The 19821-nt window shown below is 41.2% G+C and overlaps 1 protein-coding gene across 1 annotated transcript in view; it reads left to right on the plus strand.

Annotated features, from left to right (window-relative positions):
* Positions 1–1026: 1026 nt before the first annotated feature.
* Positions 1027–19821, plus strand: part of gfra2b (GDNF family receptor alpha 2b) — a gene marked incomplete at both ends in the record, with an annotated part of 45910 nt that continues 27115 nt past the window's right edge. Inside the window, 3 exons of the mRNA XM_083886086.1 lie at positions 1027–1096; positions 4069–4368; positions 19458–19535. Coding sequence (XP_083742212.1) covers positions 1027–1096; positions 4069–4368; positions 19458–19535 — 448 coding nt within the window. The remainder of the gene's footprint in view (positions 1097–4068; positions 4369–19457; positions 19536–19821) is intronic.

The raw sequence follows: 19821 nt of genomic DNA on the forward strand, positions 1-19821 counted from the left end.
AGGGTGTGAGGTAGAGAGGGTGAGGTAGAGGGTGTGAGGTAGAGAGAGTGAGGTAGAGAGAAAATACGAGAGCATTAGGTAGAAAGAATGAGGTAGCGAGTGATGAGGATTGCGTGAGGTAACATAAAGAGGTAGATAGAGTGATGTAGAAAGAATGAAGATGAGAGGGTGAGGAAGATGAAGATGACATCTGTGTTGTTGCTGCATGATGATGAAGAACAGAGCGATGACAAATGAACATGAGACAGAAAGTGTGTGACTGTGTAAACGTGTCAGCTCCGTGGACCTGTGTGAATTACCCGGGTCATCGAGTCCGTGCGCATGCACAGGACTGAGAGAGAGAGAGAGAGAGAGAGAGAGAGAGAGAGAGAGAGAGAGAGAGAGAGTTGCGTCCGTCGACGCTGTCACGCGCCGTCAGTGTTCAGTGTCAGTGGAGGAGGAAACTTCTTCTTCCTCGAGGTTTTTCTCTCAGTGTTTTTCCTGAAGGAGACGCGAGTTGACGCGCGCGGCAGCTGGACTGGATTAGCGCATCGCGATCGGGAGAAGGCGCGTGCCATTACGCACGGAGCTGCTGCTGCTCCAGTGAGGAGGGAAACTATTATAACACACACACACACACACACACACACACGCGTGCTGATGTTGATGTGAACGAGCAGCGAGCACAGAGCGGCAGTGTCCGCGTCTCTGAGTCTGAACTCAGCGGGAGGAAAGTTTCACCGCGGGCGAGCGCACGGGAGCGAGGACGAGTGTGGATGTGAGAGAGCAGCGCGAGGACGGCGCCGCTGCTCCGCTCATGGACCGAGGATCGCGCTCCGGAAGCTCGCGCCGCCTCAGCGGAACATGCGGATCTTAGGGGACTCGGTGCCGGTGTGAGTGCAGCAGGGAAGCGGCGCTGGGTGTCCGGACTCACTCCATCATCATGTCTATGTCCACGGGAGAGGAGAGAGAGAGTGAGTGAGAGACACCGACAGACACAGAGGGAGAGAGAGAGAGCGAGAGAGAGGGTAATCCGGAGTGTGTTTCATGACGTGTGGGATTAAAACCGGACCCGACATGATCTTTGTTAATATCATCACTGTGGTGTTTGTGTTAGGTGAGTACACACACACACACACACACACACACACACACACACACACACACACACACACACACACACACACACACACTGGAAACCTAACCCTAACTTTAAAACACATCTTCACCTTAAACTGTAGTCATTTACATCACAAAGTCCCCATAATGCGACTGTGTGTGAACTGTGTCCCCAAAACATAAGGAATACCAGCTACACACACACACACAGGTTTGCGCAGCTACTCTTCTCAGGACACCTTAACCATACATTAGCAATAAAAAAAAAATCTTACTTCCTCAGAAACGAGGCTCTGCCTCATTAGGACCAGGTCTTGGTCTCCATGAGGACTAAAGGTCCTGACAAGGTCAGCGTTTACGACAGACGAGGTCCTGAAGAGGTGACACATACAAGAACACGCACACATTAACTATGTGGTGTCAGTATAGTGATTTACTTAAACTGTGTTAAATCATCAATAATCATGATTCAGTGACATCATGATCTGATCATCATCATCATCATCGGCCCGAGCTGAGTCGAGCCTCCAGAGCCCCTGATGACTCACTGCTCACTTTATTAGGTACAGCTGTCACCTGATGAAGTGACATCCACAGCTCATCTAACACAGATGACAAACTCTGGAGATGTTTGCGTCTCTGAAATCAACGTATCGAGCATTAACGTACAGTTGTGTAAGAAGAACCTCTTTACGATGTTCTCACGCTGGTTGACATCAAATTCAAGGACTTTTCCAGGTCTGATTCCCTCCAATTCAAGGACAGAATGCGCCGACTCGGCTTCAAGACGCGTCACGGTGACGTCGTCGTTTCCTCGCTCTCTTTGCTCGACTTTACTCGCTCATTGTTCTGCGCGGAATCTCGCGTCAGCGGCGCACAGAGAGGCAGTGCATCTGTTAGTGATCACGACTGGACATTTGTTCCGCGTAGGCCTCGTCTATGTACATCAAGCAAGGTAGGGCATGGAACAGTAGGTGGCGCCGTAACAGACAAGGGAGACGTTGACCTAAATATCAACTTTACTTCTTTTCTTGCAAGAAAATTCAAGCACTTTCAATGACCCAAGTCTATTTATGGAGATTTTATAAAAACTTTCAAGGGCCAAAGCCTCGTTCCACTATCTTTTTGCCTAAAGTGACTAAAGTTGATTAAAGTTTTTTTTTAAGTGTGGTTGTATGAGGTGCTGACACCTGGTAATGGTACGTTCAAGATGTAGTCATAGTTGGATTTTTCCGAATTCCTAGTTTTTCAATTGGTCCTTTGGACTTATTTTAACAATAAAAGGACCAGAAAATTATTTATTTTTCCGCAATAACGTTCCATATCTGGCAGTTATTTACAATTTTCTACATGTTACAATACTGTATTAACGGACTAACTAACTGAAAATAATAAAATACCATGTATATCATTGCTAACGACTGCTATTGCTAACATAGGCTAACAATGTTTTCAAATTTTTTTGCGTGGTGACCCAAAAACTATCTCCCAGCGACCCACGTGTGGGTCCCTACCCAGACTTTGAGACTCACAGCGGTCGTGGATGTGTGTGTGTGTGTGGAGTTTTCAGGTCACTGTGTGTGTGTGAGTGGTGCTGTCCTTGGTGCTGAAACAGCCTCAGCCTCAGAGAGGCGGCTGTAAATGTGGAAAAACGCAGCCTTGAATTAACCAAACAAAGTGAGTCAGTGGCAGCAGACGAACACAGAGGTGAGGTTCACGACTCTGCTCTGACCACACACACACACACAGACACACACACTCACACACACACACACAGTGACTCCTAGTCTTGTTGTGTTGTGGCATCACCGTCTCCTCCTCCTCCTCCTCCTCCTCCTCCTCCTCCTCCTCTCTGCGTTTACTCATATTTAACAAACATCATTAACAGACTATAGAGAAGCTGTTAGTGTTGAATGAGTTGATTTACTCCGACTGCTCCTGTGGACGCTGTGATGATGATGATGATGATGACGATGAAAATAATGATAAACACTTGAACGGTTTGGTGTCGTGGCTTCATGATGCACCAACACATTGACTCTGAGTGAAAACATGGCTGCCAGCAAGGACAACATGAAAAACATATCTGAAGAATATTATATATACATATATATATATATGTATATATGTATATATACATATATATATACATACTATAGGTGTAAACTGGAAGTTACTCTGCTGCACCAAACTCCATTGATAAAACCAGCGATTTAACATCACCGCACACAGGAGCTGCTGATCCACTGTGTTTTGTAACGTCATTGTTTAAAGTGCTGTGACGCAAAGTGACCACACGAGGTAGCGGTGGACCAGCAATCTCCTGTGTCACCCTGAGGGAAAATCACATGTTTTCAATGGATTTCGGAGTAAATCCTGCCGTGATAACTGGAAAGTTAGCAAACGCAGAGCGATGCTAGCAAAGTTAGAATACATGTCACATATTTAACATACAGTATTTATCACTAGCGTCTGTATCGATACTTTTCCACTGATACCACTTTAGTACCACTTCTCGATATCCACGCCCACTTTGTATTTAACATGGCTGTTACGGAGTACAACCACTAGAGGGCAGAGCAACTACAACAAACATGGAGGAATAGAACCCTGACTCTAAGCTAAACCCAAGTCTAATCTATGGAAGCTAATTTCTGCTAGCATAAGAAAAATCCTCATGTTAAGAGATAGTAATTAGAAAAGACTTATTATCTCATAATTATGACTTACTATCGGATCATTATGACTTATTATGTCATAATTATAGAGTGGAGGATGAGCAGACGTGTGCATTGTTGTGTAACGTACTTCGTTAGTGGAAGTCAAGCTTCTTCGTCATCGTCTGGAGAATTAGCAAAAAACACTGTCTAAAAACAGTCCAGTCAATTCCAATCTTTTCAGAAATGTAAACATAGCGTCTGAGTCATGGTTTTGTTGCACTCACCGACTGTGGCCTCTCTCTCTCGACAGATGTGTGTGTGTGTGACTCAGAGATCGGCGCCCCCGGCTGGCGGGAACCCCTGGACTGCGTCCGAGCCTCGGAACTGTGCAACCAGAACAGCCAGTGCAGCTCGCGATTCCGCATCATGCGCCAGTGCCTGTCCGGCGGGGACAAGGAGCGCAGCGCCATGCTGGCCTCCAAGGAGTGCCAGGGGGCGCTAGAGGTGCTGCAGGACTCGCCGCTGTACGACTGCCGCTGCAAGAGGGGCATGAAGAAGGAGCTGCAGTGTCTGCAGAACTACTGGAGCATCCACATGGGGCTAACTGAAGGTGAGGGAACGCCACGGCTGCTGCTGGTGCTTTTATTTTTTAAGCAACATACAGAGCTGTTTTATTCTGAAATTTGCTTCTATTGGCGCCATAGTTTCTCAGTGTAGGAGTGTTTCGAGCTTGTGCTGCAATTTCTGTGCTGCATACAGGAAGTGATTTGTTTCACGTAAAAACAGATGTTGGCGGCAACAGCAACAACATGGCGCTAGCAAAGCGAGACGCCCGCAAAAAAAAGTTTCAGAAATGGATTCTAACCTGGTCCTTCAGCAGTTTTTGACAGAATAAATGTTCCTTGTCTCCGCCCGCCCCTGCTCTGCTGCTGTATACACACAACCGCTCCCTCGGTCAGGTCTGATAGTTTTGCTTGACAGTCAGTTTTTCAAATAAAGGACGCATCGAACAAATAACGTAACATAGGTCATTTCTGCTCAAAATGACGACACTATCAACAACAACAAAGCTCAACAAAAGTTACGTACTGCAGCTTTAAAAACTTTACTTTTTAAAGGCCTTTTGCTCCACAGACGTGTTTTTATTTGCTGTGATTTATTAGACCTGCGCTCATATCAGTGATGGGATTTCAGAGTTCAGAGATAATGGAGTTTTTTCCTATTCCTTATTTCCTAGATTGATTTTTCTTCCTGTTTTTTTAGATAGAACAGACTATTATCTGATGTCGTGGACAGATGGGTGTAATACGCTTCATTCTCCAGGTGCCTTGTGGGTAATGTAGGCACCAGGAAGAGGAACTTGTGGAATAATAAAAAAAAAATAGAAAAAGACAACACATGTTCATGTTTGTCTGAATGAGTCTAGTAACAACACAACACGAGTGTGAGTCAGCAGAGGGTTTTTTTTTTTCAGCAGCAGCTGTTTGTTGTTGTTGTTGTCGTCGTCATTGTTGTTGTTGATGTTGTTCTAATGTGCTGTGGGATTTTTTTTTTTTTTTTTTTTTTTACCAGAGCAGATGAAACATCCTTTCACTGCAGACACCTGGCTAATGCCTTCAGTTGGTTTAGGTCCCACTGCTGCTCACACACACACACACACACACACACACACACACACACACACACACACACACACACACACACACACAGACACACAGACACACACACACACACACACACGCGTGCGCGCACACACTCACGCTAGCTGGCCTAGTTTGGGTCTCAGCAGTGGCAGAGCTCATTAAGAGTCTCTCTCTTTGTCCTCCATTTCACTAAAGATGTCTCTGCAACACACACACACACACACACACACACACACACACACACACACACACACACACACACACACACACACACACACACACACACACACACACACACACACACACACACACACACACACGACAAAACATGTGCTTCTTTATTCTTTATTCCTCTGTTGATTTCGACTGAGCTCTAACAAACGTTAACAGAACACCACTGAGCTCTATCAAGACATAACTAATCTATCTGAAGCTCGCTGAGCTCTACTGAACTTTACTGAAGAGGACCAAGCTTTACTTGAGCTCGACGGAACTCAACCGTACACTAATGAGCTCTGGGGAGTGAACTGAACAAAACAGAGCTCTAAATACTTTACTGGACAGTACTGAGCTCTAATGAACTTCACTGAACAGTACTGAGCTCTACTCAAAAGTACTGCACTCTACAGAGCTCTACTGAACAGTACTTAGCTCTACTGAATAGTACTTAGCTCTACTGAACAGTACTTAGCTCTACTGAATAGTACTTAGCTCTACTGAACAGTACTTAGCTCTACTGAATAGTACTTAGCTCTACTGAACAGTACTTAGTTCTACTGAATAGTACTGAGCTCTACTCAAAAGTACTGCACTCTACAGAGCTCTACTGAACAGTACTTAGCTCTACTGAATAGTACTTAGCTCTACTGAACAGTACTTAGCTCTACTGAATAGTACTTAGCTCTACTGAACAGTACTTAGTTCTACTGAATAGTACTGAGCTCTACTCAAAAGTACTGCACTCTACAGAGCTCTACTGAACAGTACTGAGCTCTACTAAACAGTACTTAGTTCTACTGAACAGTACTTAGCTCTACTGAACAGTACTAAGCTCTACTGAGTTTTACTGAACAGTACTGAGTTTTACTAAACAGTACTTAGTTCTACTGAACAGTACTGAGCTCTACTGAACAGTACTTAGCTCTACTGAATAGTACTTAGCTCTACTGAACAGTACTTAGCTCTACTGAATAGTACTTAGCTCTACTGAACAGTACTTAGTTCTACTGAATAGTACTGAGCTCTACTCAAAAGTACTGCACTCTACAGAGCTCTACTGAACAGTACTGAGCTCTACTAAACAGTACTTAGTTCTACTGAATAGTACTTAGCTCTACTGAACAGTACTAAGCTCTACTGAGTTTTACTAAACAGTACTTAGTTCTACTGAATAGTACTGAGCTCTACTGAACAGTACTTAGTTCTACTGAATAGTACTGAGCAGTAGTGAGCTCTATTGAACAGTACTGAGCTCTACTCAAAAGTACTGCGCTCTACTGCAGTTTACTGAACAGTACTGAGCTCTACAGAACTCTACTTATTCCTACAGAGCTCTACCCTCCTCTATTGAACTCTAAGATCTAGTCCAACTCTACTGAGCTCTATCAAACTCTCATGAACTCTACTGACAAATTTTGAATCTCGAGGATTTAAAACAGAAGTTTGTTTTGTAACAAGAAGACATCGTCTACATTTACATCAACTCTCTAACGCTATGTTTACGCCAACACGAGTCCACGTGATCGCCTCAGTCTTGAGGTTATTAAAACCCTCTCTAAAGGCTCAGGTGAGGACAGAGAACACGAGGAGGAAACTCAGGATCTCAGGAAATGAAGTCGAACCGGCGTCTTCTTGTTTTTTTTGAGTTTGTAAATTTCCTTCAGTTCAGGTTGGAACGCTGTCGCCGAGAGACTCCGCGTTTGTCGGCGACACAGATTCATCACCGCGGCGTTCGCCCGCCGCGCGGCCGTTGTTCGTTTGACGCTCCATTAAACCTCGCTCGACAACGGCCGTCATTACCCTATTAACTGTCTCACTGTGTGTGTGTGTGTGTGTGTGTGTGTGTGAGGCCCGGAGGCACAGACATGAGACACATGCACAACACACAGCAGGTCAGTTATGTTGTCCGCCAGTAGGGGGCAGTAGAGTCGCTTTCAAGGACGTGGAATTTGGGCAAAATTCGAGAGTTTTCCGTTCATTTATGACAAACACGACGGGAGATTAGAGGACAATGAGGGGGCGGAGCTGCAGGACGCTAGGCCACACCCACTAGACCACAACCTCTCTGTTGTCAACATGTGGTTCTTGATGATGTGTGTGTGTGTGTGTGTGTGTGTGTGTGTGTGTGTGAGATCCAGAAGATTAAAGATTTGTTTTCTTTATCATTAGAAAAGTAAACGCTCAGCTGAGCCTCGCCAGAGAAGAAACTGGAAATTATTTCAGGCCTAATCTGTAATTACTGGGTGTGTGTGTGTGTGTGTGTGTGTGTGTTAGAGAGATAGTGTGTGTGTGTGTGTGTGTGTAAACAGCAGTCCTACTTTACATTAAATATATGCCACAGTGTACAGTGAGTGGTGCTGTGTGCACCCTGGAGAGCTCATTACGTGAAGGTGCATCTCATCTTCTTCTCCATTCGTTTCCTCAGAAACACAAATGTGATGGAATTTAAATGTATGTGTGCGTGTGTGTGCGCATGTGTGTGTGTGTGTGTGTGTGTGCGTGGGAGAAAAAAAAACCTAAACGCCGCTGACTTTTAAACGTGTTTTGCGACGTTTGCTTCTTACCTCATGCGGTTTCATTTCCTGCCAATGAAATCTCATTTTCCGAGCTGTGCACTTCTTGGAAAACTTGATTTGGCAGCTGGAGTCAGACGTGTGTGTGTGTGTGTGTGTCTCTGAAGGGACTCTTCATGGAAATGAAACCCCCCCCCTGCTGGATTGGAACAGTCCGTGACTCTCAATACTCTCTAGTTTAACTTGTGATTTTTTTAAATATTTGTCCACAAAAACGTCCTTTCCTCCACGTTTCTCTAACTCTTTCGTCAGTGTGTCGGGTTGATGACAGATGACCGCTCGCGTCTCTTTTTTTAAAACCCAGACGTGGTTTTAAAAAGAGAGCCGCTCACAAATTGTCATTTAAATGAGGTCAATTAGCTCAAACACGTCACGCTACCACCTTTTTCCAGCGCTTTGTTCAAACAAAACTGTCACGGTGACTAATCTGCAAATTAAGTCTGCGTGATATAACATGAATTCAGTCTGTGCTGCGAGCGACCAGGAAAACATCGTCATCCACAGATTTCTCTGCTTCTTAAATGTGGATTATTTTTTTTTTGGTTTCTTTTTGCTCCATAAAACAAAATAAATCAGTCAAAGTGAATCGAAACATAGACGTTTGAGAACGTCAGGATTTTCTGACACTGGTCAATAATCCACAGATTAATCAACGATGAAAATAAGCTGCTTAATGGAGCTCCTTAATGTGAGAGTGGCTGTGATTATCAGACTGTGGTCATTACTGTAGGGGTGAGTTTATACTGCGTCCTGAATTCACTTAATCCTGCTCCACTTTCAAATTTTTTTTTTTTTTAAACATGAGACTGTGTACGTTTTAATCCCGAGAAAACACAGACTAGGCGATGGAAACTCCAGGGATTTGGGATCTCACAGAAACTCTTTAACGTGATTTAAAGTGACTTCAGATTATATAAACTGATTTAGCTCTTGTGTTGGCGATGTTTTGTGCTGAAACTGCGGATTAAATCAAGTTGCGCAGATTACGGTTCTAAACTAAAGTTTGCGACATCTGTTGCGACAACTCTCTCAGAATATCAAACATTTAATACTTATGATTTGAAATCAGGAAGGCTCTGATGTAGATAATCTGATAATCTGTTCAACTCAGACTAAAATCGTAAGACATCCACGATTGTTGGGAAAGAGTCAGATCGGGACTGGAATCTGGTCAATAATCCAGTTCTGAAGAAATTAGATTCTGCATCGTTAGAACTAGATTATCTGATGCGTCCGATGACGTTAAAAGCGTGTCCGTTAATCCCTCACATTACAGGATAATTTGGCCAGATTATCTGTTCAAATCAGACTAAAATCAGACGGCATCCATGATTGTTGGACGGCTAAAATCAGGACTGAAATCAGGTCAATAATCCAGTTCTGGAGAAATTAGATTCTGCATCATTGAGACCAGGTTCTCTGATGCGTCCGATGATGTTAAAATCTGCATCCATTAATCCCTCACATTACAGGATAATTTGTCCAGATAATCTGTTCAAATCAGACTAAATCCACAATTGTTGGAAGGTTCAGATCAGGACTGAAATCTGGTCAATAATCTGGTTCCGAAGAAATTAGATTCTGCATCGTTAGGACTAGATTATCCGATGCATCCGATGACGTTAAAAGCGCGTCCGTTAATCCCTCACATTACAGGAGAATTTGGCCAGATAATCTATTCAAATCAGACTAAAATATGATTGTCGGAAGAGTCAGATCGGGACCGAAAACTGGTCAATAATCCAGTTCCTAAGAAATTAGATTCTGCATCATTGAAACCAGGTTCTCTGATGCGTCCGATGACGTTAAAATTGCATCTGTTAATCCCTCACATTACGGCATATTTTGGCCAGATAATCTGATCAAATCAGACTAAAATCGGACGACATCCACGATTGTCGGAAGAGTCAGATCGGAACTGAAATCTGGTCTGGGGCTTTAACCTGTTGCTCAGAGAATTAGATTCTGCCTCGTTAGCACCAGGTTCTCTGACGTCGTTAAAAATCACGTGCGTTAATCCCTCGCATTCCGGGATAATTTGGCCAGATAATCTGTTCAAATTAGGTCAAAATCAGGACCTTAATCTGGCCAATGATCCTCTAGTCTGACACGGTTTGACTAAAGGACGGGGGAAGACCGAGTCACAGCAGACGCACGTGCGATGTAGACGATAAACGGTGTGTTAGCAAAACTGCGTAAACATTACAGCTAAGTGTTGTCATTCGCTCATTCACGCGTTCACGTGTGAAACACTTCTTCTGTCGTCTCTGACACGAGGACACACACGTCTGCATATAGTCAAACACAGCTGGGAATCAAACCCCCCCTGAAAAAATAATGACTCCCTCCACCGCTGATCCACCCTGAGTCAAAGTGTGAACGTCTGCACTTAGCGAGAGAGGACTGTGTGTGTGTGTGTGTGTGTGTGTGTGTGTGTGTGTGGACACAGAGTCTCTGTGGACCCAATGCTAATCAGCCCGCAGCTCGTTTATGAAGCCGCATGCTAAACACATAGCTCATTAGCGCGCGCGCCAGTGCTAAACACTGTCAGCCCTCAGCCACACTCGTTTAAATTAGCCTCTTTTATTTGAATTCACGTGAAAACACCGATGTCGGTCGTTCACTGTGTCGTTTAGCAGATGAACTCTGACCCCCCTCCCCCCACGAAACACCCCATCACTGATTAAACCAGTCACTAGACAGGCCGCGCAGAGCCTGACGCGTTAGCGTGAATGCTAAACAGCTCCTGTCAATACTAAGTGGCCTGATCTATTAGCCGAAGGGATTAACCAATCTAATCCGGGCGATTAGTTAAACACTGACAGGTCATTGTGCGTCTGAGGCCGAGCTGCACCTTATAAATCTGCACTTTCAGCAGCTCACGCTGAAGGAGACGATAGCGAGCTAACGACTGTGTTTGTTTTTAAGACGCTAATGTGTTCATTCAGGGCTTTTTAAAAAGTTTAGCTGCGAGAAGTTTTGATGCAGTCTGAGCAGAGTGGAGCTGCACCATGCTATCACCATATATGAGATAATACACTGTAAAATAACAAATATCTACTGTTTATGATCTGTACATGATAGTGTTGGTTGTCTCGCAATATATTGGTTATCACAGAATCGCGATATTATTGATATCGTGGACGACGTATCGTGTCATATCATCACAGCCCTATTTCATGACCTTAAAATACATTTATAACCTTTAATTTCAGATCATACCTGGTTTATTTATTTTATTTGGATGTTTAAATGTTAAATAAAGGATATTTACATGTGTGACAAACCATGACATTGATAACATTGACCATGACTATAAATATCGTCAAATTCTGATAAAAATAAAAATAAAAATTGTAGGCTTAAAATAAAGTGTTATTAAGGGACTATGAAGTGAAATATACTTTTGTTGATTCCAAGTATTTTTTTTTTTTAAATCAATATATAGAATATTTTGTGTATTTCACTAATTTTGTCATGATCCATTTGCCCTGATGCACTTTGACAGTGAGCTGACTTTCTGCTCAAAAACAAAAAGTATCTCAGAATGACTTGAAATTTACCATCATAATAGTCGGCATCGACCTGAACAAGGATCCGTTGAAAATATTTGCAAATCTCTTAAGGAATAATTTTCATGAATTTTTGAAAATTCAGGAAATGCTGCATTTGCCCTGATACTTTGACAGTGAGCTGACTTTCTTCTCAAAAACAAAAAGTATCTTGGAATTACTTGAAATTTACCAACATAATAGTCGCCGTCGCCCTGAACAAGGATCCGTTGAAAATATTTGCAAATCTCTTAAGGAATAATTTTCATGAATTTTTGAAATTTTCGAAAATGATCCATTTGCCCTGATGCACTTTGACAGTGAGCTGACTTTCTTCTTCTAAAAAAAAAAGTATCTCAGAATTACTTGAAATTTACCATCATAATAGTCGGCATCGCCCTGAACAAGGATCTGTTGAAAATATTTGCAAATCTCTTAAGGAATAATTTTCATAAATTTTTGAAATTTCAGGAAATGCTGCATTTGCCCTGATACACTTTGACAGTGAGCTGACTTTCTTCTCAAAAACAAAAAGTATCTTGGAATGACTTGAAATTTACCATCATAATAGTCAGCATCGCCCTGAACAAGGATCCATTGAAAATATTTGCAAATCTCTTAAGGAATAATTTTCATGAATTTTTGAATTTTTTGAAATTTTCGAAAATGATCCATTTGCCCTGATGCACTTTGACAGTGATCTGACTTTCTTCTCAAAAACAAAAAGTATCTCGGAATGACTTGAAATTTACCATCATAATAGTCGGCATCGCCCTGAACAAGGATCTGTTGAAAATATTTGCAAATCTCTTAAGGAATAATTTTCATAAATTTTTGAAATTTCAGGAAATGCTGCATTTGCCCTGATACACTTTGACAGTGAGCTGACTTTCTTCTGAAAAACAAAAAGTATCTTGGAATTACTTGAAATTTACCATCATAATAGTCGGCGTCGCCCTGAACAAAGATCTGTTGAAAATGTTTGCAAATCTCTTAAGGAATAATTTTCATGAATTTTCGAAAATTTTCAAAAAATGATCCACTTTGACAGTGAGCCTACTTTCTTCTCAAAAACAAAAAGTATCTCGGAATGACTTGAAATTTACCATCATAATAGTCAGCATCGCCCTGAACAAGGATCCATTGAAAATATTTGAAAAATCTCTTAAGGAATAATTTTCATGAATTTTTGAAATTTTCGAAAATGCTGCATTTGCCCTGATGCACTTTGACAATGATCTGACTTTCTTCTCAAAAACAAAAAGTATCTCAGAATGACTTGAAATTTACCATCATAATAGTCGGCGTCACCCTGAACAAGGATCCGTTGAAAATATTTTCAAATCTCTTAAGGAATAATTTTCATGAATATTCGAAAATTTTCGAAAATGATCCACTTTGACAATGAGCTGACTTTCTTCTCAAAAACAAAAAGTATCTCAGAATGACTTGAAATTTACCACCATAATAGTCGGCATCACCATGAACAAGGATCCATTGAAAATATTTGCAAATCTCTTAAGGAATAATTTTCATGAATTTTTGAAATTTTTGAAATTTTCGAAAATGATCCATTTGCCCTGATGCACTTTGACAGTGATCTGACTTTCTTCTCAAAAACAAAAAGTATCTCAGAATGACTTGAAATTTACCATCATAATAGTCGGCATGGCCCTGAACAAGGATCTGTTGAAAATATTTGCAAATCTCTTAAGGAATAATTTTCATAAATTTTTGAAATTTCAGGAAATGCTGCATTTGCCCTGATGCACTTTGACAGTGAGCTGACTTTCTTCTCAAAAACAAAAAGTATCTCGGAATGACTTGAAATTTACATTCATAATAGTCGGCATCGCCCTGAACAAGGATCTGTTGAAAATATTTGCAAATCTCTTAAGGAATAATTTTCATGAATTTTTGAAATTTTCGAAAATGATCCATTTGCCCTGATACACTTTGGCAGTGAGCTGACTTTCTTCTCAAAAACAAAAAGTATCTAGGAATGACTTGAAATTTACCATCATAATAGTTGGCGTCACCCTGAACAAGGATCTGTTGAAAATATTTGCAAACCTCTTAAGGAATAATTTTCATGAATTTTTGAAAATTCAGGAAATGCTGCATTTGCCCTGATACACTTTGACAGTGAGCTGACTTTCTTCTGAAAAACAAAAAGTATCTTGGAATTACTTGAAATTTACCATCATAATAGTCGGCGTTGCCCTGAACAAGGATCCGTAGAAAATGTTTGCAAATCTCTTAAGGAATAATTTTCATGAATTTTCGAAAATTTTCGAAAATGATCCACTTTGACAATGAGCTGACTTTCTTCTCAAAAACAAAAAGTATCTCAGAATGACTTGAAATTTACCATCATAATAGAACCTCAGCCCTTGTACAAGAACCCTTTTGAAACCCTTATTTCTAAGAGTGCAGAGCAGAGGTCGCCTCCTAATCCTCATTGAAAACATGGCTTCCAGGAGCGACACCAAGTAATATACTGATTTTTTTCCACTTAAAAAAAGGCTCAACTGATAAAATCTACATCAGCTTAAGTCTATAATATCATAAGAATACGCTCAGTGCTTTATCTCACTGTTAAACAGCACTTTTCAGTACAGGAAAAATCAAGTTAAACTAAGTCAATTTGTAACGCGCTCACTCTCACTCTCCCACGCCAAAGTCCATAGAGAAAAACAGTGATTTTAAGATTACAGAAACACGGGAGCAGCTGCTCTACTTCTGCCTCGTTTAGTCACCGTGTGTCACTGAACAAAGGAGTTCAAACACAGAAGTTAGAAAATAAAAAAACATACGAACTCACTGAAGGAGGCAGAGCTGCATCAACAGCTGCCGTGACTCTGTGACGTAGAATCGACAATGTTTTCTCAATGGGCTTTGGTGAGGCTGAGTGAGAGGCTTCCAGAGCGGCACACACTCCAGTTTCCTGTCGAGAAAACACTCGTTAACAGCGAGAGAAACGTGGGGGAATTTATATTTTTTACGATATTTTATGAGCGACACTCGTTCTCCTTAAGTCGTCTCCAGCAATAAATCTCACACGTCTCAACATGTTTATAATCACAGTTAATTACTGCACACACACACACACACACACACACACACACACACACAGATGAGGAGACGATGTGACAGAAAACAGACGATGGAAAAGCGAGTGTCCTCTCTGTCAGTGAAAGCTGAGACGATGGAGGGAGGAGGAGGAGGAGGAGGAGGAGGAGGAGTGCAGCGCTGCACTTTGTGTTTCTACACTTCAGCTGTTCACACACACACACACACACATTTTTGTACTTGCCGCATATTGACGACCAGCATTTCCACTTTATAAATCGACACAATTACAAATATCTACTTCATGAATGACATCCATAAAAAAAAAGCTACTGAGTGCAGTACCGTCAAATGTCTGCAGGTGGAACCGGGTTTTTGTACCAAATTGAGGACTGTTAAAAAAGTATATATATATATATATATAAGATATATATAATAGTATTATAGCATGTTTACATTCTAAGGAAGTGATTTAAATGAAAATAAAGTCAGGACCGGCCAAAATGTCCTCACTTTGTAAAAATGACCTCACTTTGTTGGTTAAAAACCCTCACTGGTCCTCAGTATGTCGCAAGTACAAGAACACACACACACACACACACACTGTATCAACCATTCATTTCATCACAGACGACAGTGTCAATGTGAAGCAGCGACTCCTTTATATAAATGCACACACACACGCCGCTTTACACACACACTCACTCACACACACACTCACACTGTCACGTCTGTGACCTTTGACCCTGAGGTGACGACGGTGAGTCAGAATCTCGTTTTTCCCGCCGTCGTCACCGGAAACCGCAGAATTTTTACGGGAAAAACGTGAATGAGAGGAAATCAGAAATCTACCTCGGACTGATCCATAAATCATTGATTTTGATATTCAGAGAATGTGTGCGTGTGTGAGTGTAAGAGTGTGTGCGTGTGTGTGTGTGTGTGTGTGTGTGATGATCACAGATGTTCTGCTCAGTCACACGTTTAATGAAAACACCGTTTCACCTGAAGGTTAATTATCATTATATACACGTGTGTGTGTGTGTGTGTGTGTGTGTGTGTGTGTGTGTGTGTGTGTGTGTGTGTGTGTGTGTGTGTGTGTGTGTGTGTGTGTGAGTTCTTGTATTTGTCACCTCTGTTGGACAGTTTCAAAAACACTGACCTTGTCAGGACCTGTAGTCCTCATAGAGACCAAAAACCTGGTTCTGATGTGGTTAAGGTTAAGGTTAGGGTTTGTTTATAATGTTTATAATGTTTATAATGTTCTTGTCTGTAAGTTACAGTTTAGGGATAAGACTTTGGTTTGACTTATCTTCACAAAACAGCAAGGTCCGAGCTTTTATTGTGAAAAACAGATGAGTTTTAAGACTCTGGTAACAGTCTGTGGCACATTCAAGAAACTTTATTTAAATTGACAAATCTTAACGTTGACATTTTTGTACGAGATTGAATATTTTAGGCTTTGCCTGAGGAAGATTTGATGATTTTGGCCTCGGTGTTTACTGTAAATGTCTGCTATAAATGAATGGAAGTCAATGCGGTGTCCTCAGAGGAATAGCAGCACAAACACGTGTGATCCTCTGTGTATGTGTGTGTGTGTGTGTGTGTGTTGATACTGGTTTTCCATTAGAGAGCTAAATAATCCTCCACAGAAGATAAACAAGTGCACACACAGGTGAATACATGAATAAAGGACCGTGTTGATGCTGCTGATTTCTGATTCCGCTCCAGGTTTTTTTTAAATTCAAACGCTCAGAGATCAGCGCTGAGGGAGGATGACGAGATCTGTGTGTGTGTGTGTGTGTGTCACACACATGTTCTGGTGCAGCATCCTTAGTGAGGACACTCATAGACATAATGCGCTCCCTAACCCCCTTACCCTAACCTTACACTTTTGACCACAGAACCAAAAGGACGTTCTGTAAAGGAAACCAAATGTGTCACCAAAAACTAACGTTAGGAGAACCTTCCATATCAACCACGGGACAACCCTCAGGGAACCTTTAAGGTGGTTTTGTGTTTGTCGTCACGTGTCCGTATATTTGCTTGGGGTTTGAATTGCGTGTCATTGAGGTGGAAATGCTTCTTAGAGGCTTTTAGCTGAGTTTCTTGCCGTCATTTTGTGACGCTACATGCTAGCATCGGTCGTCTGTGCTGCACACATCTCGCGCGTGTTAAACCCAATTCTAACCCTCAATTCAAATCGTGGACCTGAGGTTCTGCCTCATTAGAACCAGGTTTTTTGGTCTCCATGAGGACTACAGGTCCTGACAAGAACGCAGGTGGCAAGCGACAAAACCGTCAAAAAAGCGAGAGCTGATGAAAGTGAAAGCAGCGAGTGAGGACTTGGAGTTGTTGGATGTTGCCAGAGGAGCTGTGAATAATCCGCTCTGTGCTGAGTGTTTACCTGCAGGATGAGTGGGAGTGTAATCCTCCTCTGTCCGTTTCCTGCTGAATGCAGAAAGAAAAACAAGCTTCTTTGATCAGCTGCTGTCGCCGTGACGCCGGGACTTAGCTTCCCACGGCGTCGCGTCCAGAGTGGAGTTCGCGCCGCGCCGCGCCGCGACGTCAGAGCGACCGCTGCTTCGTCTTCTCCGTCAGAATTAAGAGAATCGAACCTGCGTTCGACACACAGACGATGGGAGATATGACTTTGTCAGATAAATATCGTATTATCATGAAATCGTATTATCATGATAATATCGTATACGGACTTAAATATCGTGATAATAATATTATCACGATATTTAAGTCAGTATACGATATTATTGTATCATGACTTTCATATCGTAGTACTATCCTATCCTGACATACATATCGTGATAGTATCATATCATGACTGAAATATTGTAATAATATCGTAACATGACTGAAATATTGTCATAATATCGTATCATGACTGAAATCTCGCTGTAATATCGTATCCTGACTTGAATATAGTGACAACATAGCGCGATATCGTATTGTGACTTCAATATCGTGATAATATCGTATTGTGATTGAAATGTCGTGATAATATCGCATAGTGACTTGAATATCATGACAACATATTGTGATATTAACGTATCATGTCTGAATTATCGTGATATCGTATCATGACTTAAATATCGTCACAACATATCGCGATGATATCTTATTGCGACTTAAATATCGTGATAATATCGTATTGTGATTGAAATATGGTGATAATATCGTATCGTGACTGAACTAACGTGATAATATCGTATAGTGACTTAATTATCATGACAACATATTGCGATATTAACATATTGTGACTTTAATATCGTGATAATATCGTATTGTGACTGAAATATCGTGACAATATCCTATTGTGACTGAAATATTGTCATAATATCGTATCATGACTGAAATATCGTCATAATATCGTATCATGACTGAAATATCGTGATAATAATATTATCACGATATTTAAGTCAGTATACGATATTATATACAATATTATTGTATCATGACTTTCATATCGTAGTACTATCCTATCCTGACATACAAATCGTGATAGTATCATATCATGACTGAAATATTGTAATAATATCGTATCATGACTGAAATATTGTCATAATATCGTATCATGACTGAAATCTCGCTATAATATCGTATCCTGACTTAAATATAGTGACAACATAGCGCGATAATATCGTATTGTGACTTCAATATCTTGATAATATCGTATTGTGATTGAAATATCGTGATAATATCGCATAGTGACTTGAATATCATTACAACATATTGTGATATTAACGTATCATGACTGAATTATCGTGATAATATCGTATCCTGACTTAAATATCGTGACAACATATCACGATAATATCTTATTGTGACTTAAATATCGTGATAATATCCTATTGTGATTGAAATATCGTGATAATATCGTATCGTGACTGAACTATCGTGATAATATCGTATAGTGACTTAAATATCATGACAACATATTGCGATATTAACATATTGTGACTGAAATATCGTGACAATATCGTATTGTGACTGAAATATTGTGCTATCGTATCCTGGCTTAAATATTGTGACAACATATCGTAATAATATCGTATGGTGACTTGAATATTGTGATAATATATCGTGACTTAAATATCGTGACAATATCATATTGTGACTGAAATATCGTGACAGTATCGTATCGTGACTTAAATATCGTGTCAACATATAATAATATCGTAGTGTGACTTAAATATCGTGATAATAACGTACGTCAGATTTGAATTATGATAAAAATCATGCAGCTGCTGTCCACAAAAATCCATAGACTGTATATAAAATGTGGACGCGGTCTTCTGGTCGCGTACTCAAGAATATCCACAAGGTGGCGCCCCCTGTCAGTGGCACAAAGCAGTCACTTTAAATGGAAGTCTATGAGAAAATGAACTTCTCACTGAAATGATTACGTCAGTAAATATTATTTTCCTCTGTGCAAAAAAGACAGACGGAGGCTTTCGTACGTACTCTGTGTTCATTTTGAATCGGAGCAATTCCCGCGGGAATCGCGGGGGCAGTAGAGAGTCGATGTAGGGTAGTGACGGAGAGAACCTTTAGAACGTAAAAACAGACGTAAATGGAGTATAAATGCGAAAAAAACACTCTCTGACACAAACTTCTGTTGTTTCTCAGGGGAAGAGTTTTACGAGACGTCTCCGTACGAGCCGATCCACTTCTCTGAGGAATACCGACACGCGTCCATCATATCAGGTAAGGTGTTTGTTCACACTCTGAGATGTGTTTGGTGTGTGTGTGTGTGTGTGTGTGTGTGTGTGTGTGTGTGTGTGTGTGTGTGTGTGTGTGTGTGTGTGTGTGTGAAGTCATTCTTTCATGGAAACCTATTTTCCCTCCGAGTTTCTTTGTGTGAAACATTTCTCATTAGTTAAAGGTCACAGTTAATAAACCCTGGAACATTAGAGGCTCGACAAACACGTCGTCTGCAGATAATCTCCTGTCACAGGTCACACGTCATCCATCATTTTGTGGGAATATCAAA

Source organism: Microchirus variegatus (genome assembly GCF_963457635.1).
Source record: "Microchirus variegatus genome assembly, chromosome: 1".
In the NCBI taxonomy this organism is placed as follows: Eukaryota; Metazoa; Chordata; class Actinopteri; order Pleuronectiformes; family Soleidae; genus Microchirus; species Microchirus variegatus.